This window comes from Gastrolobium bilobum, unplaced genomic scaffold, assembly GCF_033153095.1.
Source record: "Gastrolobium bilobum isolate Gb01-03AN ecotype WA unplaced genomic scaffold, APGP_CSIRO_Gbil_v1 utg20955, whole genome shotgun sequence".
Classification (NCBI taxonomy): Eukaryota; Viridiplantae; Streptophyta; class Magnoliopsida; order Fabales; family Fabaceae; genus Gastrolobium; species Gastrolobium bilobum.
In genome coordinates, this window is record NW_026896977.1 from 140,914 (window position 1) to 163,221 (window position 22,308).

A 22,308-nucleotide genomic window follows, 5' to 3' on the forward strand; every position below is an offset into this window, starting at 1 on the left:
AATCTGAAGTGGGTAACTTATGTATTTGAAAGCTAAGTTTTCAGGCTATGTTCTTTCTATTTTCTCAAGAGAATATTGATAAAGCTGAGCAGTGAAGAATATAAAAAGCAAACGATAAGCTTGATTCTACTCATTCTACTATTTATATGTTATTTAGCATTTTTATTTATCAGCTTATATACGTAATTTGCATTGGGATGAGGTTTTTTAATTATTAGTAGAAAGATAATGATATAATTGTTTTAAGAAGTTGTTTTTTAAAGAATTAGTCAATCTGGGGAGAGGGGTATAAGTATCGTAATTCTTGGACTCGTACCCGAACTCTGAATTAGTCTCATAGGTGGCTCAAAGAGCCAAACCCGTGGGGATAGGAAGGGTTCTGATTTGCCTCAAAGAAGTAATTAGAATCAGTTTTAAAAAAAAAAAAAAAAAAGTTGTTTTTTAAAGAAAAATTGCTTTTAAATATATTTACTTTTTTAAAAAATTATCTCATTATCTCAATTTATACTTTTTCAATTAATTGTTTCTTTTTGGGAGAATTATAATTTATAAATTATAGTCTCACTCAAATGAAAAGTTTTTTTTATTTCTTTCTACTTTTACTTAAACCATGATTTAAACTCCAAAATGATATTCAAATACCTTACGACGATAAACTTGCTAGGTAACATATTGTGAATTTAACTTGGTTTCTACATCCCATCGTGGAGGAGGAGGCTTGGAAACCAAAACCCAAATGTGCTATGAGGTAAAGGAGACGAACGTCTAAAGATTAGGTTTAGTTAGCTAGCGATAATTATTGGTTGATGTGGTAAGAATTTTATTTCTCTTAACAATAGGCTTGGAGTTTGAATCTCAAAATAGCAAAACAAAATGGTATTGGGAAAGTCGTCATAACTTGATTCAACGGTGCTTAGAATTGGATTAATCTATTTTTTTTAAATATATATATATACATATATTAGACTCAATGACGGAGCAAAAAAAAAAAAAAAAATCTCAGCTAGTGCCAAAACACCGAGTCAGGTAAAATCCAGCCAGTGCCAAGTTGTATTAGTTTTAAAAACCCAACAAATATTAAGCATGCACCGTAATTTTTTAAGAAAATTTATACTATTTTTAAAAATCAGCTGCTGCCACTAATTAGACTTAATCAGGGAGAACAAACCAAAAAAAAAATTATATGTTTAAGTTTAGCTTATTTGTTTAAATGAGTTAAATTTAAAATTTGGATTAACTTATTTAAAAGTAAGGCGCTTGAGCTCAACTTGTTTTGCTATTTTATAAATGGGATTAGTGTGTCTTTTTAAAGGACATATAATTGTGTCATTTTAGTCAAAACTACTATATTTTACAGTGAGAGAAACAGAAATCATAATAGGAGAAAGTGAGGGACATTTTTTTAAAATTTAAATATTAAATCAATAATAATAATTTTAACTAAAATAGTTGTCCTTTAAAAGGAAAAATATTTTTTCCTTTATAATTTGATTATTTTGTATTAAATATTTTCAGAAAGTATTTTCAAGTTTGTTAATTTAATATTTAGTATATATTTTTACACTATAAGATAAAAAAGAAGAAGAAAAAAAACAGAGTAAAAAATATTGAACACAAAAATTAGGTGATTATAATTCTAAAAAAAACATAGTGTACTAAGGAATCAAAATATATAAATTATTATTAACTATATTTTTATCTAAAATTAATATTTTTTATTATATGCATATACACTCGTATTAATTTTTTACGAGCTTTTAATATTAAGTTTATAAAATTTGAATTTGATTCATTTATGTAATTAAAGCTAAAATTAAATTTAAACTTATTTATTTAATAAAACAAAAAAAAATATTTAATTAGTCAATTCTAGTAATTTACTAATAACAGAACTCATTTCGATCCTTAGGTGAGCACCAGAACATAAAACACCCAAAGCAAAAGGTTACTATCTTCTGATTGAGAATGACAAAGATAGATAACGACAAATTAAATGTGATTTCATATGTGGCCCCATGGAAACGCAGTAGGATGGGAACAAAACAACGCCAACGAGGTTGCTTTTAAAATTAAATTACTTATCTTGTTTGTACATAAATGCCTAAATAATCATGAAATCCTCCTGATATATTTTTAATCCAAAACAGTTAAAACTCTGATCAAATCTTAATCAAATATTATTTTCTTTGAAATAAGTAATTCAATAAACATATAATTCCAGAAAAAAAACATAAAATAAAATCCCTATATGGAAATATTTTGTCAAAGTCTAATAAATATTAGTTTTAAGCAAATAAACTAATAAATGAAAAATTGAAAAAAAAAATATCTTAAATAAAATAAAATTCCTGACTAATGCAACTATCTTAAAATTTATCCCAAAAAACAAAATTGGGTGATTTTAACCCGTTACACACACATGTATATAAACGAAAAGAATTCCTTATAATAAAAATAATAAAATTCATAAATAACATAATAATCTCAATTAGCATGTTTATTTCAAATCTTCATATTTGATATTCCGAAACTTAACCCTTCTATATAACTAAGCAATTACAGAGGAAGAGGTGAATTTTTTAAAAAAAAGAGAAGAGGGGAATAATTTTTGCATATTGTTTTCACATTTTCTTATATTTGTAAAGAAAATTATTCTAGTGCTTGAAAAATAAAGTGACACACGGATAGTACAATAGAAATGGTGTATAAATATCATTGTTCAAAGGAAATCATACATTAATATATGAGGAGAATCACTTAATATTATTGCACAACACATGTTGACATGGGTTTAACTTAGGTAAAACGTAAGAATTTAAACATTATGCATAATTTAGTCATAAAATTTTAAATGTAGAAAACAAAAACTATAAAATGTTTTATAAAATATATTTCGAAACAAATTATAACAATACAAAAACATTATTGTGTTATACAAAATTGATTAATTTAAATTTATAAATCTAATGATTTATCGTCTTCATAAAAATTGTTTTCAAAATTAATATGATATCATGTAAGTCAATCTAAAAAGTAACTCAAACTCGACTCCAAAATACTCCAGGTCTAACTTTTAAAACCCAAACCTAGCCCAACAACTTTGAGCCTAAGAGGATTACTAGATCCAATAAGCTATTAATACATATTATCTAGGGAGTGCTATCTAATGTGTTCAGCTAATTATTATCAAAATATTTGTTATTTACAAACATGCAATTACACATTAATTTCCCGGCTTGACTCTAGGATTTAACATAGCCAAAGGGAAATTAATTCGATTCTCGAGAGTCGTAATTCCTGAAAAGAATGGAAAGACTTAAACCCAAAACCGAATTAATGGGATCCATTAGGATTTCAGCTACCAGTTGATAATTATATATTATTTTCCTTATTTGAAAGAGTATGAATAGCAATTTGCTAATTCTATATAGCCACAAGAAGGATTTCATTTGAGCTCAAATTAAATTCCATATATGTGTAATATACGAGATGTATAAAGTAAATGATCTATGCTGGAAAAACAGAACAACTAAGGACTGAGAAGAGAACTATCTCGCCAGACTTTGAACTATTGTGGATTAAGAGCTAGCTGTGTATCCCTCATGGGATATAGTATCTCAATACGTGGATGCTCAAAGAAGCAACGATATAAACCAAATCTCAAGAAGAGTCACCGATAGTGCAGTCGCACGAGAGGATGCGAAAGGGGGATGTGTGTAAGGCAATGGTGGCTCTAAAATCCAGTAGAATAACAACTCACAAAAATGCAAGATATCAAGTGCCTCCTCTATTGGAGAGAAAGAGTTTATATAGATGGGAAAATATTCTCTAGTAATGAGAGAGAAAGAGGATGAGCCAAAACCATTAGTCAATGTCTTCACTATTATAGTAAGATTGCCTCACCATCGTTGGTGTACGATAATGAGCTGCGCACGGAGAAGGGAATTCCCTGCAACAAGGACCATGTATTCACCTATGGAATGCTAATTAATTAAGCCTTTAGACTATTCTCTAGCGAGCCCGTTTAACATGCTCTCGAAGCTTCTGCCCGTATTCTAAAAGTAGGAAAAAAATTGGATTGAGATGGAATTTAGAAAAAAGAAAATTATATAAATGGAAGAAAACTTTCCTTTTTTAGTAAAGGACCATGGAATAGTATTATGATCCTGGAACACATTAGAAAAATCTCCGGTTAGCATACTGAACCTATGTGGGTCGGCCAGAAAATACTCATTCACAACTTAGAAGGTGCCAGTTTCAACCCTTCCAATACCACCAATTTTATACTAATCTTATCAAAGGCCTTTTGGACTCATTGACTAGGCGCCTCAAGGAGCAAAATATTTTCAGAAATTTCTTAGTATTCAAGATTCAATACATCACATCAGCTATTAAATTGGAAAAGAGCAGCTCAACTAGTTTTATCTATTCCACCTATCCCTTTATGGTTAATCTCACAATATAAGTTTTATTTTTTCCTATTTTTATTGAAGGGAACCTAGTCCGGTTAACACCGAAGACATGCTCCTCAAGGAGGGTGGGACCCTGGTATCAGTCAAGGATGGTGGATCCTACAGTCATAATATTGTCACCATTGGGACAGAAGGAATCTTTTCAAGGTTGTAACCAACGTTCTCCGGATAGGATCAAACTTCCTTGACAATTTCATCATACCTAGCCTTGGAGTACTTTGGCGTTGCTGCATCCATCTGTTAAAAAACATTAACCACATATAAACTTTTGAAACAACAAAGTTAATAACAAAGTCAAACGAGAATAACAAAAAACCAATAATACCTTGCTGCAACCTATCTGCACCGATACGACACGCGACACGTGACACGACACGACACTCCGACACGTCAATTCTAAAAAATTATGGATTTCGACACGTTGGGACACGTTTTAATATTAAATAATATTTTTAATTTATATAGTGTATATTTCATTTAATATTTAATAATTTAACAAAAAAATGAAACTAAATTAATAATACTCATCAACACGTTATAAAGATGGAAGCTTTAATAAAAAAAATAAGAACTGGGGTGAGAGAGGGATATAATATCAGATAGAGAGATCAAATCATATTAGAGAGAGATCAGAGAGAAGAAGATACAACAAGAGCGTGATAGGAATTGACAACAATGATGTTGAGATGATCTCTTATCTACTTAAGGGGAAAAAAGACAAAAAGATAAAATTGATATGATCAGATGGAAGCTTTATTAATATATTTTAACTTTTAAAAAAAAATTAAAAAAAAAAAAATTTACGAAAATGCCATTTGACCGTGTCGGACACGGTCAAATTCGCGTGTCGGAATGGTCAACGTGTCGGAAAAAGTCAACCGCGTGTCCGACACCGTGTCGAAGCGTGTCGGAGCGTGTCGCCGTGTCGGAGCGTGTCGAACCCGACTCTTCCTGTTTTTACAAGTGTTCGTGCTTCCTTGGCTGCAACAACATGCATACTTGAAAGAAATCTTGCTCATCTCGGCAACCTTTTATCCGGTGGCGGATCCGAGTTAAATTTTAACAAATTATATTTTTATATATAAGGTTTTAATGTTTCTAAAGTGAATGTAAATAAATTATCTATATTTGTTCTTAAAATAATGTCGTTTTTAGTTGAAAAAATAAAAAATTATAATAAAAAAGACTATTATAACCCTGAAACAAATTATAATTACAAAAATACCTTGATTTCCATCTCAAAACGTCGTCGTTTTGGACTCAATGTAGATAAGTTATCTACATTGACGGTAGAAAAAGCGAACCCTATATATAATTATATAATTAATTATAATTTAGTCCAGATTAAAATTATAATTTAGCCCGAGCTACAATTTGTAAGTTGGCTCTATGTAAAACTTTAATATTTTTGGTGAAAAATTTGAGTAAGTTATATTTGGTTATGTGCCTAATTTTCACTTGTATAAAATAAATAAATTATTTTTACTAAAATTAAAAAATATTTAATAAAATTATAACTCTTCTTAGTGCTACTTGCTCAGGTGTTCTGTATTTAATATAATTTAAATATATTATGATATAAACTAACTAAAATTTAAAAAAAAAATACAAATGTAATTTTTTGACCTGGACTCAAATTGAAGTCCGGCTCTGTGCCACTGCTCTTATGGTGCCACACCTAGATAAAGAAATTTCAAGTCAAAGAACACTAACAAATAAGTCAAATATTACAATGGCTTGGCTATTTAAAATGTCAATTTTTTTTAATAATGTGTCATAGGTGATAATATAAAAAAAAAATTATACTTAAATTCATTAAATTTAAACTCTCGTAAACCTGAATACTACTAACAAATAAGCATAATTGCCGTATGTAACCAGTTTTGTTATATCACGTGAGAACCATTATTCATTTTTTTGAGTATTTCTATTTAAAAATCAAATCCATTTATGTACCAAAAAATAAAATAAAATTCATTTGAAGCTTTATTCTAACAATGCCTTGCACGACAATTTATCATGCTATTTTATTTCGTTTATTTAAGGCGTATAAGATCCTCATCAAATAACAATCTTATCTTACCTGGGCTCTGTTTTATCTGTATCAAATGAAAGTAGTTCATTTATATTAGCATAAATAATCAAGATTGTTTATATTGGTAAACGATTCTACTCGTTATCTTGAATGAAGTTAACTACAATATTCTAAACATCAAGGTATTAGTTTGTATAGCACGACCAAGAAGTTATAGGCCCCGTTTAAGTCACAACTAGTAATATCACAAAAAAGCATTTGACAAAGTTTGTCTCTAGTCATTACAATGGAATATCAAGATAAATGTTGAAGGCAGTGCTTTTAAGTTTTAGCATCCCAGGCCTGGCTTGCATTGTTTGACATGCTCGCAACCATCTTGGGCACTGGCAATTATGGCATTTTCTTGAGGCCCTCAAACTGCTGGAAACAGGTACTTCAATTCAATCTTTCACACGCTCTGGATGGAAAATGATCAACCACGTAAGACTCATTTGCAACAGGAGTGGGGATCTTATTTTCACATGCACGCTTGGTCAAGGTAATAGGTATGCAGATTTTCTTGCCTGGTGTGAAGCAGGGATCTAAGCTAATGCTTTGGACTCACCCTCCAACTGAGTTAGCACAAGAGCTTCTTGCCGATAGGATGAGTGTCTAAGCAAGGTCTAAAAGTTCAGCAAGGCTTAAGGATAAGAAAGTTTTCTTCAAACTGCATTGCATAAAGCAGAATGAAAACAACAAAATCAGTAAATGAACTTTTACTAGCTGTACATTTCAGGCACCATTCTTCATTGCAGCATATTTTGTACCTGGCCAAGAACCTTCCTACAAAACCCTTGCGTTCTTCAAGAATACAGTTTCCATCCTGAACAAGAACTAGAAGGCAGCAACATTTCAAGTAATATGGAAGGATTTGCTATCAAGGATAATAACCAATCTGATCAGACATGGCAGAGAATATAAGGCTGAGACATCTTATACAACCCTGCATCACCATTCTTCCAGAATTGTGCTTCCACCAAAAGCATATTGCAATTGTCAATCCTGATCAAGAAACGTTAACTTCTCCAGCAATTTTGGAGGATTTGTTTTCAAGCAATAATGAATCTGATTATCCAGGTTCATTAAGACGAGCTCAAACATAAAGTATTCAGGTTCAGAAGCAGAAGCATCTTTGAAGCTGAAATGACGGATCCATGCTAAATTCTTGACATCAAAGTTTTGATACCTTCAAGTCAACTAAATTCCTCACAACGGTCTCTGAATCTGTATGCCTTTGGGGGAGATAGATGAATGTCATGTTCAGGAGGACAGCTCACAGGTAATTAACCAACTTAAACTCAAGTTTTCTTTGGATCCTAGGTTCTGATAATTCTGCAGTTTATGGGGACTTTGTGCTATATAGATTCAGAACTTTACCAAGTGTTTTCAGGTCAGGTTAAGGCTGGACCTGACATATAAATGTTCCATTGTCAATTATCTGAGACATTACATATATCACTTCTGATAAAGCAATACCATGAAAGGAAAATAATTTTCATTATTGATATTTAATGTTAACAAGATGGTATAAAGTGTTTAGGAATTGAAAATACTACATGAAGTACTAATCCCGCTGTTAGTCGCAGACAGCCCTTGGTTAGGATGTGCACCTGCTATACATGCAATATCAAAAGACAATATGAAACTTGGCACATAGCATGCAAAATTTTAAATATAACTCTTGGTTTACAGACTATAGAGACAACTAACTATAATGATAAAAGAATGGAAGATTGCAGTACCTCAATCAATTCTGCTAACTGAATTCCCATAGTCATCTTCAAGCACATAAAGAAGCTTCCTGTAAGCATGCCCATCTACAAGGTCCTTCTCTTGCAACTCCTGCAAAAACCTCATGGCCTCCTGAACTCTTCTTTCTCTACATATCTCATCCAGTATAGTCCTATACGTAATAAAATCAACTGACCTCTGCTTTTCAGTCATCTCCCACAGATAATTTACTGCCAACTCAACCTCTCCACCAAGCGCCAAAGAACTGACAAGTGAATTATAAGATTTACTACTTGGGATGAAACCTTTGGTCTTCATTTCATGACATAATTCTTTGGCATTATTTGTTCTGCCTTGGGCACACAACCCGTGAATCAAGTAATCATAGGTTAAAGAGTTGGGCTGGCAATCATAAACCACACCCATCTGATGAAATATCCTCAATGCATCATTAACATGAAGAGAAAGCACATAACCTTTAATCATAGAATTTAACGTAAATATATCAGGTTTTATCCCATCGTTGACCATTTGCCTGAACAGACATCTAATCGTCTCCATGTACACATGGTTAATATAGGTGTTGCTTCCCCTACTCAAAAGTGCAGCAAAAAGAATATTATAGGTTCTAATAGAAGGCCTGAAACTGCAATTCAAATTTCTAATACTTTTCATGTGCTTAAATATGCTGACGGCTCTACTCAGCTTCCGGGCCTCAGTGAAATAATATATAATCATGTTGAACAATGCCTCTGAACCAAGAAAAGGAACTGCAAGCAACTGGTTCACAATGTCATCCATTTCTTGGTACATTTTTGCAGCACCAAGCTTCTTTATGGTGACATGAAATGTAGACACATCATGCCGAAATCTGGGCTGCTGAGACGCCCAATGAAACAGTTCTAAGCAAACTAAAGGGTCATCTTGAAGAGCAATCAAATTGCAGAGTTCTTCAGTACTGAACCTTGGGGGAAGCTGGGACAGTGCCAACTGAAATTGGGCTTGATCTAAAGTAGGCTTGCAGGATTTTAATAACCGATTACGAACTCTTCTTCTATAAGATCTTGAACAAGCCTTAGTTGAATAATGAGAATTAAAGCAAATGGGTGCAAATAGGACAAGAAATTGAGTATAACTAGCTCTCATTTGGGGAAAAAAGGGGTTAACTTTCTGGGTATGATGAAGGAAATGCATCATCTTCTGTGAGTTTTTTCCAATGGGATCACTGAGTGCAAATGGCTCAGGAAATTTCTGACCATTTCTCCCGAAGTAGCTACAACATTTCAACCAATTTCTACCAAAAGATAACATCTTTGGTTTGTTTCAACACCCAAACAAAGTGTGGTTGTGCAGTGCTTACTCAACCACAACCTCAGATCCTCGTGAGCTCAATGAAACCTATCCTTCTCAGTAACAAACCTATGTCAAATTAATCTTAACCAAATCAAATTTTAACATTAAATAAAAAAAATGCAAAGTTTCGATTATAAGGCATTTTGAATACAAAATAAACTAATCAAAACACACACACTAAAATTAAAGAGTATATAAAGCTTAATGAATTATTAACAGACCTCCAAAGTAGAATCATCATCGCCTTGGTTCGTCGCCGCACAGACCACAGTGGTTGTTTGGCTCGCTATCCCTCCGATAATTTTTGTTCTTATTTGTCAAGATTTATTTGAATTCATTCCTTCATTCACAATACCTATTTATGTTTTTTGTTTTTTTTTGGTAATTAGCTATTTAAGTTTTTATTTTCGTCGTTTGTTTGTTTCGTAAATTTTTAACAATAATAAAAAAATAAAATCATATTTCTATAATAATAATCTATGATGCACGGACACGGGACACGGGACACGACACGCCGACACGTTAATTCTAAAAAATGTCATATTTTGACACGTTGGGACACGTTTTGATATTAAATAATTTTTTTAATATATATAATATAATTTATATTTAATACATATAAAAGTGTATAATAATTCATATAACTAATCAAATATTTAATTTCATAACATAAATATAAATATAAATAATTTTTCGTACTTTGTTAAATTTCCATGTCAAATTTCGTAACAGAAAAAAATTAATTTATAAATTATTTATTTTATATTTAGTTAAAGTAATAAAATTAAGATTTAAAAATAAAAAAAAATAAAAATAAAAATAAAAAAATAAAAAAAAATGTGTCCGAGCGTTGACCGCGTGTCCGAAAAAGTTGACTGCGTGTCAGAAAAACGTGTCGAAGAGTTGACCGTGTGTCCCCAAATGTTGACCGCGTGTCGGACGCGTGTCCGAACGTGTCCGTAAATTTTCAAAAAGATCACGTGTCCGTGAAGATAATAATGATTAAAAATAGAACAAACGTTGTACAATGACTTCATTTTTCTTTTTCTTTTTCTTTTTTTTTGGTAAGCAATCACTTCATTTTTCTACTGGTATACATAAAGTCATAAATCATTAGTGCACAATAATTTATCTCACTCAGTCAAGCTATCAAACTTTTTACGGCAAAAAAATAAAATATTACACTTTTAATAATTAATTACGAATAGATTGCAGTTTGGAAACTAATTTCGGATCTATGGCAGTCATTCACGTCTAAAATGGGCGGGACAATTCACGCCCATGATAGGCGTGAATTCCACGTCATTCACGCCCAAAATAAGCGTGATTAGTCACGCCCCATGCAGGCGTGAATCACTGGACATTCCAGCCCATTCTAGGCGTGACTTAGGCCCTTTTCAACCCACTTTGGGTGTGAATGGCACCTATTTTTCCTATATAAACACCTCTTATCTCCACATTCATCACAACTCTTCTTCATCTTAACTTCTTCTTCGATACAGTCTCATTTTCTTATGCATACTCTGTTTTGTATTTTTCTCTATTAATATAGTTAAGAATGAGTTTAAATTCTAATTTTGTTCGTATTGTTTTATATTATAATGGTAGGAAAATGGAAGGTTGACGTGGTGTCACTTTTGAAGGCGAGAAAAGGCCAACACGTATCATGCGGAACTCAACAATTAGCGAAGTACATCAAAAAATTCGTCAAAAGTTAGCGCTTGAAGGTAAACAATCTATCAATATGGTCACTGCATGAATATGGTGTGAATCACAATACATTAGTATGCAAGTTGTTGACGATGAAGATGTAAAAATGGTAGTCGGAGAGTTTTTCAACCAGTCAAGGAAAGATTTTTTAGAGTTATACGTGGATATTGTCGAACCAGAGGATGTTGCTATACCCGTGAGGTCAGTTGATTTAAATTTTGCACATAATGCGTCATCGTCTGCTGCTCCAGTTGGTAATCTGTCTGAGGAAGGAGAAAATGATCCTACCTGGGTTATGGAAGATGGTGGTGAGGATGACGATGATAAAAATATTGCAATGGAAGATCAACTTCTTGCTGAGGATGCTAGCGCTTCAGACAACGATGATGAATGTGGTATTCCTGAAACTCAAATCTTAAAATATAATGTTGTGGGGGAGTCTCATGTCCAGGAACACGATAATGTCGCATCCACTCAGTTACCGCCAATTTTGGAAGGTAAGTAAGTAAATGGCTAAAAATATACATTTATATTTGCAGCTTTTTGGGTTTTAATGTTTAATTTTGTACTTGTAGGTGACGATGTTCTTCCATTTTGGAAAGACATTCCACATTACACATACATTAATTGGAATCATCCGAGGGAATAAGATTTAAGTCACGACGGTTCAAGTTCTGGCTCAGGCTCAGGTTCAATTAATGGTTCGTGGATAATAGGTAACAAGTTGTATGTTAAGCAAGAATTTGAATCAAAAAAGGAGGCGTAGATGGCAATTAAGAGAAACCTAATGAAAGAGCATCAAGAAGCGATCGTCCTTGAGAGCACGCCTACCAAATTAAGTATGAAATGTTGTGCGTATGAACAGGGTTGCCCGTGGAGGGTTAGGGTAATAAAACCAACATACGGTGAAAAATGGAAGGTTACTAAATGGGGTGGAGACCACGATTGCTTGAATGATCATATTTCTCAGGGTCATAGACAGCTTGATGCTTATGTGATTGCTTCACTCGTACTAGGTATGTTATTATATTAGTTTGTCAAGAAAATTGAATTTATAGTTAGGGTTTAAGGTTTAATGTCTAACTACAATATGATTATAGGAATGATACGAGAGGAGCCATCAGTCTCAATTTCACTTGTTCAGGAGAGGATCACCCATGCATATAGTTTCAAAGTTGCTTACAGAAAGTCATGGTATGCAAAACAAAAAACAATGGCGATGATGCCCCATCAGGGGAAGCATGAAGTATCCAGACATATCTATGCGTGGCCTAGGGGCATGTATAGGCTCCGGAAGTGGTGCCACTGGCTCTCGACAACGTCCAAGCCCTCGTCTCTCCTGTCTATGTGTAGGAATATCAAGAGATATCTGAGGCTCATCCTGTGTCTGGGCCGGGGGAGCCTGTGATCCTGGCTCCTCCACCCTGGACGACTCTCCGAATATAGAAATTAAGCGCCCAATCTCCTCATGAACCCATTCTAAACCGAAGGTCTCAAAATGCTTAGGAGTAGTCGCGAAGTATAGCATCACAAGACCATCAATCTACAATAAAAATAAATAAGTGCAAGTAAAGGTTGAAATTTAATAAGACAGTGTCAATAAATGCAAAAAAATAAGAGAGTAAGATCTGTAGAAAATATACACTACGTCCAATCTTCGCTGCCCTCCTGGATACATAACGCTTGCCTCGTAGCCGATACCAATCCATATACTAGTGGTTTGGTGACATCAGCCCTGCCAATGGGGGAGGCAGCTGACCTATGTGTTGAGCCCTTATCTTCCATCTATGTATAAATGGTCTGAGCTTAACTTGCCAGTTATCAGGTCATTTACCTCGAAGCGTGTGATCATGAACCCCTTTGAGCTTTCTAGGCCTCAAAGGGATCGGGTGGTCCAAACCAAACTGTCTCAAGCATCTATCTGGTTGGCACTGCTCAAACGTATGAAAACATATGATCGGTGTCCTAGCCAACCAAAGATATCGCTCATCTGCAGGTATGTCCAAGAAATGATAGTCTCTATATGGCTGCCAAACAACCTACAAAAAATATGATGAATTTCCATAACGTATTAATTTGGCAGCAAGAGAAAATAATAATCATAATTTCTCCAAAAAAATATAACATATTGCGTCCCTAGTCAACGTGTCTAGAGTCCCCCGATATAGAAGCTGATGTTGTGGTTTAAATCGGGCTAAACCATTAAACCTGTTAGGCAAAATGAAAATTTCCAAAGTATTAATAATTTGTTACAGATAAATTATAGTATAATTCTTAAACAGATAACACATATCGGTGCCCGAAGTGCCACTCTGGGTGAGTAGGCTGAGGAAGAGGAGGAGCAATAGGCGGAAATCTGGTCCACACCCATATCTGGAGCAGTATATGACATCCACCCATGTTTGATCTGCGCGGGTTAGTAAGCTCGCATAATTGTCTAAACAAATGTGCGAGAATAGCAGATCCCCAACTGTAATGTCCAATGTCATCAAAACCTCCTGCAAGCAACGCAATGTAGCGACATCCGACGACGCTACCTCCAGATTTGTCGCATAGAAGCCATGATCCCAACATACGCGCAATGTGTGCCTTTGTAAAAAATATAACCTGTTGTGGATCCGCAGCAACTGCAGCCCAATCCGCATAATGTCTGTCTAAATATGCGAGCTTGACATCCCCGTACGGCTGCTCTGAAACGAGCGAGGCGTGACCAAGCACCTCTCCGCACAATGCTCTCCAGTTGGTAGATGTAGCACCCGTAACCACTTTCTCATCAGTCGGCAATCCCAATATAGCCGCAACATCCTGCAACGTAATGGTCATCTCGCCCTGCGTCATGTGGAACGTATGTGTCTCTGGTCTCCACCTCTCCACCAGAGCACTGATCAGCATGGGATCAATCTGAAATATATGCAGACATTTATTATCAAAATAAACTTGCTTAAACATACACTTAGTTTATAACATTTATTATTAAATCAAAACTCACATGACCGGTACTTTCTTATATGCGTACCTGAATATGCCACATGTGGGCGACATGTAGGAAGCCAGCCTGCTGCAGGTAGTTTGCCACGACATCAGGAATAGCATCAGGAGATGGACCCCCCTTGACAACACGGCGTCGAGTCTTGCACTGGCGACACTTCTCCTCGTTCCACACAACCTGTGAAACGTGTGTGCGCTGCGTGCGCCTCCTAAGTACGTCCCACATGTATGGTCCTGGAAGCACATGGGTCCTGGGATCTGAAAGCTCGGCCTGAGTCTCAGTATCGAATGTAGACCGAGGTGACTCCGACGATGACGAGTCAGCCATAATAGTGTACTATACACAATAATAAATTAATTGGTTTCATTAATATATTCAAAAGTCATTACATTAATTACATGTGTTACAAAAATTAACTAATTACATGTGTTACAAAAAATATTAATTTACATGTGTTAAAAAAAATTAATTACTTGTGTTACAAAAAATATTAAATTACATTTGTTACAACAAAATGGCAATTTACATGTGTTAAAAAAAATATTAAATTACATTACCTACAAAAAAGATTTAATTAAATGTGTACAATATTCCTATGTCACTAATATATTCCACAGTCACTATTGTATTTCACAGTCACTATTGTATTCCACAGTCACTGTTATATTTCTAAGTTACTATTATATTCCTAGGGTATAAGACACTACTTTAACATATTCCTAGATCACTATAATAACAGTTATATGCGCAACACCCTAAATTACTATTATAACATGTATCATATTATAAATAACAATTTGATAAAACAGATATAAAGACTTACTTGTTCGACAGGGCTTCGCCGCGCAAAATGCTCCACAAATAATCTAGAGAGAAGGCAGAGCAACTTTAGAGAGAAGTTAGAGAGAAGGTGTGAGATGGAAAAGTGGAAATTTTGGGGGTTTTATAGGACACGAAACTCACGCCTGGATTGGGCGTGAATTGTCACGCCTCCTTTGGGCGTGAATTCTCAGCAATTCTCGCCTCATTTGGGCGTGAATTCTCCCGTCCATTTTGAGCGTGAATGACTGTAATAGATTCGAAATTAGTTTCCAAACTGCAACCTATTCATAATTAATTATTAAAAGTGTAATATTTTAATTTTTTTGCCAACTTTTTACTAGCCTTCTTTATTTTATATAATAAAATAAAGTTTTTTAGTTTAGAAAGTGAGATATTTTTTTATTATATTACTTTTTATTTAAATATGTTTTGTAGTACTTTTTATATTTTTTAAAAATTCCTTAAATTCTTAATTACTTTTTTAAAAATATTTCAATTTTTTTCTTTATAAAATTTTAATTTCTTGTACTGTCAAAATAATTATTTTCATTTTTTCTTAAATCTCATTTTCTTATATTGTTAAATTGATTTCTTTCAATTTTTTACATTAACATTTATTTGTTTTTCTCAAAATCTCAGTTATTGCACTCTTATATATTAAATTAGACCATATAACCTTAAAAGTGACTACGTCTTTTTTTTTAATTTACCTATATTAATTGTGCATATTTTTTCCCCTAATTTTGAACATTTTTTCCTTTTTAATTATACTTTTTTAAATATTATCTAAATTTTAAAATAAGGAATATTTATTGATTCTTTAGAATCTTGTGATAAAAGATTATGAGAATGCTTCAACAAAAAAAAATTCAATGAAGACAAAGTAGTCACCAGGAAAGCGGTGGAATTAGTGAATTTTCCCCTGAAGTTGTTATGAATTGTGATTTACTTGAAAACCCGATGTATTGACATTCCTCTTACTAAAGATCCTTCTTCTATCTTATGTAACTGCATACCTTGGTGACATGAGAATGTTTTATTGGCATTTTTTTGCTTGTATCACAAAAAATATGTTGTTGAGAACAATATTTTGCCTTGCTAAAGTTTTGTATGAATCAAATCATAACACTTGGACACATAAGTAGAAAGAATTGTGCTCTGACTAACTGCTATAACTTTTGACTTAATAAGTGATGATAAATATTTGATCTTACACTTGGTATCAAAGCTGAAGTCATAGATTCAATCTGATTAACTATTATAATTTTTGGCCTAGTTTAAGCATTTCATCCTACAAAATACCTTAAATTTACCCGAAGTCCGAGCTCTCTTAATATGTTATCATTTCAATTACTCTTAGTTAACCCATTTTTAATTGAAAGAATGGATTAGAGAAGCTTGGCATATCATAAGGTAAGTTGTTGTCTTTTATTTTTCTTTTATGCGCGAAAATTTAAGGAAAAAGAATGTCACTTCATTTTAAAGTCAATAAATGTCATAAACTTAAATAACTTATAATAATATTTACTGATGAATTATTAATAAAATATCAACAAAATAAACCCAAGTTAATTGTTTTGTCTCTGTTCAATCCTACTGTCTTCTCTAATATGTCTTCAGTCTCCTTTTTTTTCTTTTTTGGCTGGATATCCCAATTGCATTAATCAAAATAAGCACAGCTATGGGCCGAAATAAGGTGCATGTTGGACTAGGTTATCTCAACGCACTGCCTTCTCCAAGCTTATTAGCTGTATCTTTGTAACTTGGATAGTCTAATATTCTTTAATTTGTTTAGCCCAACAAAGAAAGAAAGAAAATGGAAACTGTGACTGCTGGAGATGGGTGGGGGTGTTCGCTAAAAAATTACCGTTGATACAAGATGAAACTGAAGAAATATCAGCATCTTAATCAAAATCAGAATCAAAAGACGTAAAAATGATTGTTCTATTTGCATATACTCAGACACGGCCTTTATGGTTTCACATATCAAATAGTAACATTTTTTTTTCCTCAAAACTTATCATCCTATTACTCATGCAACTTTCATTATAATTTGGATGAACACAAATTCATATTTGATTGTTTTACAGATAATCTACAATCTATTTTATACATACAAGTATTTGAACTAGGTGCGGCATCATTAATGTTTAGTCACCCAAAACCCCAGTCCTTTGTTAAAACAGAATATTAGGATTAAAAATTGTTAATGAATCTAGACACGATATCAATACATTAACAGAACATGTAAGCTAACAAGAAATGAGAAATGGAATAGTGCAATGATCACGATATCATTAAACTGATTAAAGAGTAAACTAACAAAATGAAATTAAAATTGTGGTAGCTTTCTCTCTAAGTAGTTGAAATATCATTACTGCGAAATATATGTCAAGTAACATAATAAATTTTGATGAAATATAAACCCCCATCGGCTATTTCATTCCATATCCATTTAACACAATGAAGTAATCTGTAGGAATTGAAAACCATTTCATATATCCATTTAAAATTCCAGTTTCATTTGTTTTAATATCCAGCCAGCTACCACGAACCTTCGGCACCCACTGTTGGATTCTTGAAAGCAGAGAACTCCCAGTACGTTTTTAGTGAGAACGGCGGGAAAACAGTAGCACCTTCTTCAGTCATTTTAGATATCTGTGAATTCAACATAAGAGATCCACTAAATATTATACAGCAATAAATAATCGACACAATTCAAATGAAAAGTATATTAAGAATCCAACAATGTATAAAGGAAGAAAAGTCATGATCTAGGCTTCCTATATACATAATAGAAGGGTGAAGATAAACCTCCCCCTCCCATAATTAAGCTATCTTCCCACTAAAAACCTTCAAAACATTTTATCTTTTGTGCGAAGTGCAGATTAGACCCCATGAGGATCCAATCCCATGTAGAGAAAAGGCAGCATGTGAGCTACAGCTCACCAGAGATTCCGCATCCTAGCAGCCATTAACTCCCCACCCCGTGCGGGGTGACCAGATCTACACTTTCTGTAACCACTTACGAAATATAATCCCTTTTGGGGGCCAAATACCTCCAATCTCTACCGTAGGTGCCAGAGAAGAATGAGAAGAGCTCTATCTACGTAATGGATTCGGCGTCATTGAATGCTTTGGCTATGAAATATAGGCCTCAAGGGGTCAATTTGAAATCTAAAATTCTAACTGAAAAATGGAATAGGATATTCTACCTACCTTTTTTTCATACCTACCTTACCTACTCATCTTCAATATCATTAGATTAGAATCTCAACCAACTTTCACCCTTTCTCTCTCCTATTGAGATTATGATCCAATGGTGTAAGAGATGAGTAGGTAGAGTAGGCATGAAAAAAGATAAGCGTAATATCCTATCCTATCCCCTGAAAAGTATATTGCCCTTCTATCAAAGACAGCAATGCAAACGCAAGAGAACTACGGAAAAAAACTCCTAGCAGAAACCAAGAAATAAAAAAAATATTATTCATTCCCCAAACTCCCCTCCAAACTTCATTGATAACCCAAAAATCCAAAACTAATCAAAGTTTTGTGCAGTATCTTGAAAGACTTAAGTAAATTGCAAAAGTATATGAAAGCTTTAACATCCAACAGAGAAAGGGGACGGGCATGCAGTTATAATGCAAGTGTGCCCTTAACAACTATAGGTTTAGGAAAATGTTTTGAGATTTCACTTATATTACAACTTTGTGCAATTTTAATTCACTTTTAGATGATGATACTTCGATTCCTTTTGTATACAATTTTTTCACTTAGACCAGAGTCAGGTGCATAATTCTACAACCTCCATATGGATTATGCTCCCTTGCAGCTTTTTAAAAATTCAAGTACACATGTATTTTCCATGCACTTCAGGTAACGGGGATTGGGGGAAGAGGGATGCAAGAAAAAAAAGGAATAACAGCAAAACCTGTATCTTGTTGACAGCAGATCTATCACGATACAAAAGCACACGCATGCATTTTTCCAGTAACTTGACACCTTCTTCAAAGGTCAAATTTTCATGCCACTCATCACGGAGAATAGGCCTAGCAAGATGATTTCCCAACCCAGTTGCCATATGATCGTCTTCAAAATTAACTCCAATCATGTTAACCTGGATAAGATTCATAAGAACAAGCGCTGAGTAAACTTGCAGGTTACTCATTTTTTAACAAAATATAAAGACAAGCCAAGGCATACCATGCCAAGGTACTTTTGTCCATTCTTCACACCGCCAAGTATGAGAGAGTTCCACAAAGGGTTGAACTTGTTACGCCTATTATACATCACTCGAGTTAAATAGTTGTGCACCTCCTTAGGCCCTAGAGAATTCCCGTCATCCCACATGTTGTCACTAAGACTGCAAAAGTCAAAAGTCAAAATTCAAAATCAACAGTTCTATGGGTAGGTTGAAGAAATCAAATCTGAAATGATCGTGGAGGGGGACACACAGATGGACTCATTTCCTTGAAGTTTGAAATAAATAAATAAATAAATAAAGCAAGGGAAACAAAAGCAACAGCAAAGCAATTAACACAGCAGATTCTTCTGTCCTTATGAGAAACAATCAAGACTTACATAAGCTCATCGAGGTAGCGTAGAATCTCCTGAAAATCACTTATTTCCCCACTGGCACCAAGAAGGGAATGTTTCCCAATAGGCTTCAAACGCTCAACACTCTTGTATCGCAGGGTAGACCCATAGGAACCTTTCAGTGTATCCATCATTAACATAACACACAGAGTGAGGCCATTATTTGAGAGAGGGGGTATAAACAACACATTGCTGACATATTTCTGATTCAGAACATTACTAGTTTACTACTAAAACCAACACTTCACAGCAATCACAATTTACTAAAAAGTACAACATTCAACATAATATTTGAAAAGAAAATAAAACAATTGAAGCATACAATTCCAGCAAATAAGCTAAAATTGATACACACTAACCCAAAAAAAATTCGTAACGAGTATTTACAAAAAAAAAAAAAAAAAAAAAAACTACTGCTCAAATTTTGGGCAGGCAAATATACAACCAATGTGCAATAACAAAAAAAAGGTTTATTATCAACAATACATGAATGAAAATATACAAAATAAGGATAGGAGATGAATTTGCATGCTGACCTCCCATATCAGCAGCCATGAGAATCCCATCTTTGTATTTGATGGCCACCACAGAGGATCCAGTTACATATGGGTACCTAAACATACAAAGCAAAATTTAGGTCAAACGAAAATACCAAAATATACGAGTTAAGGATGAACGTAAGAAATTAACTTTCTAAGTTTCAGCACAGCACAAAACCTTGAACTCCGTACATGGAAATTGAAACACACGCACATATATACACACACGCATCAATGAATGTAGAGAGAGAGAGAGAGGCAGAGAGGACATACAAAGTTCTCTCTGTTTCAGCTACAGAGCCCATGATTTGAAAATTGAACAACAAAGAACAAGAGTGCGATTTTGAGTTGCGAAGATCGGAATGCTACTCTTCTTCAGTAAGAGCACTATCGTTTTTGCTTTTATTTTTATTTTTTTCAGAATTTGCTTACTTTACCCTTTCTTCAAGAAACAATATATATTTTCCTTTTATTTTTTCTGAAAAAACAAAGGGTATAAGTAAACGATGATGGACTAAAAGCCCATAGTCTTTTCATTCGGCTTGGTAATGGGCTTAAAGCCTTCCATTCTTTAAATGTTTGTTTTTACATTTTTTTTAGCAAAATCTAAATATTTTTTTAAGTGCTCGCGTGTTATTCTTTTAAAAAATAACATATATTTTTTAATCACATTTTTTAAATTTTCCCATATAGGTGTATAAAGTTAATATGCATATAATATTTTTAAAAATTACTATTATATATAATGTCACGTCCTAGACGAAAAAAAAGTTATATGTGATAAATACACTTAATTATATATATATACTAAATACACTTAATTATATATAGAGTGTGTTGAGGTCAATGTTATAAAACGAATCATGCATTAGGGATTCAATTAGTGGGTCGTTAGTTGCACAAATTAAATTAAATTTATATAAAAATATGCAATAAATATAAAAATAAAAAAGTAATATATGAAACACCCTCAAATTATTTTAAAATAATCATCATAATAATAGTAAGGGAAAAGTGTGGGCTATTTGACCATTTTACCCCTCATTAATTAATTAATAATTATTTTGCCCCTGATTCGAAACTATCTATTAATCTGCCCCTCTTTAATCGACTACCTTGCATTTTTAATCGACTAAATAGTTGTTGGGAGATTTAATCGACTAAATCTCCCTACTTAATCGATTAAAAAATCATACTGACTTGTTTTCCTTTGTTGTCTGTTGGGAGATTTAGTCGACTAAATAGGGAGATTTAGTCGATTAAATCTCCCAACAGCCATTTTGGCCTGTTTTGGCCATTTAGTCGATTAAAAATGCAAGGTAGTCGATTAAAAAGGGACAGATTGGTAGATAGTTTCGAATCAGGGGCAAAATGGTTATTGATTAATTAATAAGGGGCAAAAGGGTGAAAAAGCCGAAAAGTGTGTATCATTTTAAAGGATGTAAAGTTGTGTCATTTTAAGTGAGAGAAAGAGATAGATAAAGGAGGAGAGAGAGTGAACAAAAAAATATAAAGATGTGGGTCTCACCTCTTTGTGAGAGTGAAAGGATATAAGTTGTGTTATTTAAAAGGACAAACATTTTTCCCTAATAATAAAGGTTTAATGTTTCTGCTTTTGTAATAAAAACAAATTCTCTATCACACTCATACAAAAGTGGGTGGGTCCTACTCATTTTTTATCTTTTTTTTTTCTTTAAAATGGGACATGCTCATTTTTGTGTGAGTATGGCAGAGGTTTTTTTTTTTTTTTTGCAGCAAAAGCAAAAAAAATAAAATTCTCTAACAATAATATATGTATTTATTAGACTTGTGATTTAAAGAGGTGTATTGGACTGAGATTTTAATGAATTATTTTTTAACATAAATTCCATTGGTATTCAATTAGTATTTTAAAGAATTGTAAAAGAGTCTCGTGGTATTCAATTAGGATTTTGAATGATTATTTTAGAGTTTGTCAAAATCCAGTGTTATTCAATCAGATTTCAACAAAGAAAAAATAATCTTGTGACATTCAAAAATCTT

At 33.3% G+C, this 22,308-nt stretch overlaps 2 protein-coding genes across 7 annotated transcripts; both read right to left on the reverse strand.

Annotated features, from left to right (window-relative positions):
- Positions 1-6,692: 6,692 nt before the first annotated feature.
- Positions 6,693-9,951, reverse strand: LOC133303181 (pentatricopeptide repeat-containing protein At2g27800, mitochondrial-like). Of its 6 annotated transcripts, none has more exons than XR_009750435.1 (4): positions 9,852-9,951; positions 8,289-9,696; positions 8,103-8,156; positions 6,693-7,954 (listed from the first exon to the last, which is right to left on the reverse strand). XR_009750435.1 is itself a non-coding variant. In XM_061503060.1 (3 exons), the coding sequence occupies exon 2, from the start codon at positions 9,586-9,588 to the stop codon at positions 8,290-8,292; it is 1,299 nt and encodes a 432-aa protein (XP_061359044.1). In that variant the 5' UTR covers positions 9,589-9,696; positions 9,852-9,951; the 3' UTR covers positions 6,693-7,954; position 8,289. The 6 variants fall into 6 exon arrangements, 3 of the variants coding, with proteins under 3 accessions (XP_061359044.1, XP_061359043.1, XP_061359042.1); XR_009750436.1 differs by having other exon boundaries at positions 8,103-8,159; XR_009750433.1 differs by having other exon boundaries at positions 6,693-7,213; positions 7,314-9,696.
- Positions 9,952-17,499: 7,548 nt separating this feature from the next.
- Positions 17,500-20,717, reverse strand: LOC133303182 (proteasome subunit beta type-4). Its single transcript, XM_061503061.1, has 6 exons — positions 20,560-20,717; positions 20,284-20,360; positions 19,733-19,862; positions 19,355-19,514; positions 19,083-19,268; positions 17,500-17,809 (listed from the first exon to the last, which is right to left on the reverse strand). The coding sequence occupies exons 1-6, from the start codon at positions 20,589-20,591 to the stop codon at positions 17,696-17,698; spliced, it is 699 nt and encodes a 232-aa protein (XP_061359045.1). The 5' UTR covers positions 20,592-20,717; the 3' UTR covers positions 17,500-17,695.
- Positions 20,718-22,308: the final 1,591 nt, after the last annotated feature.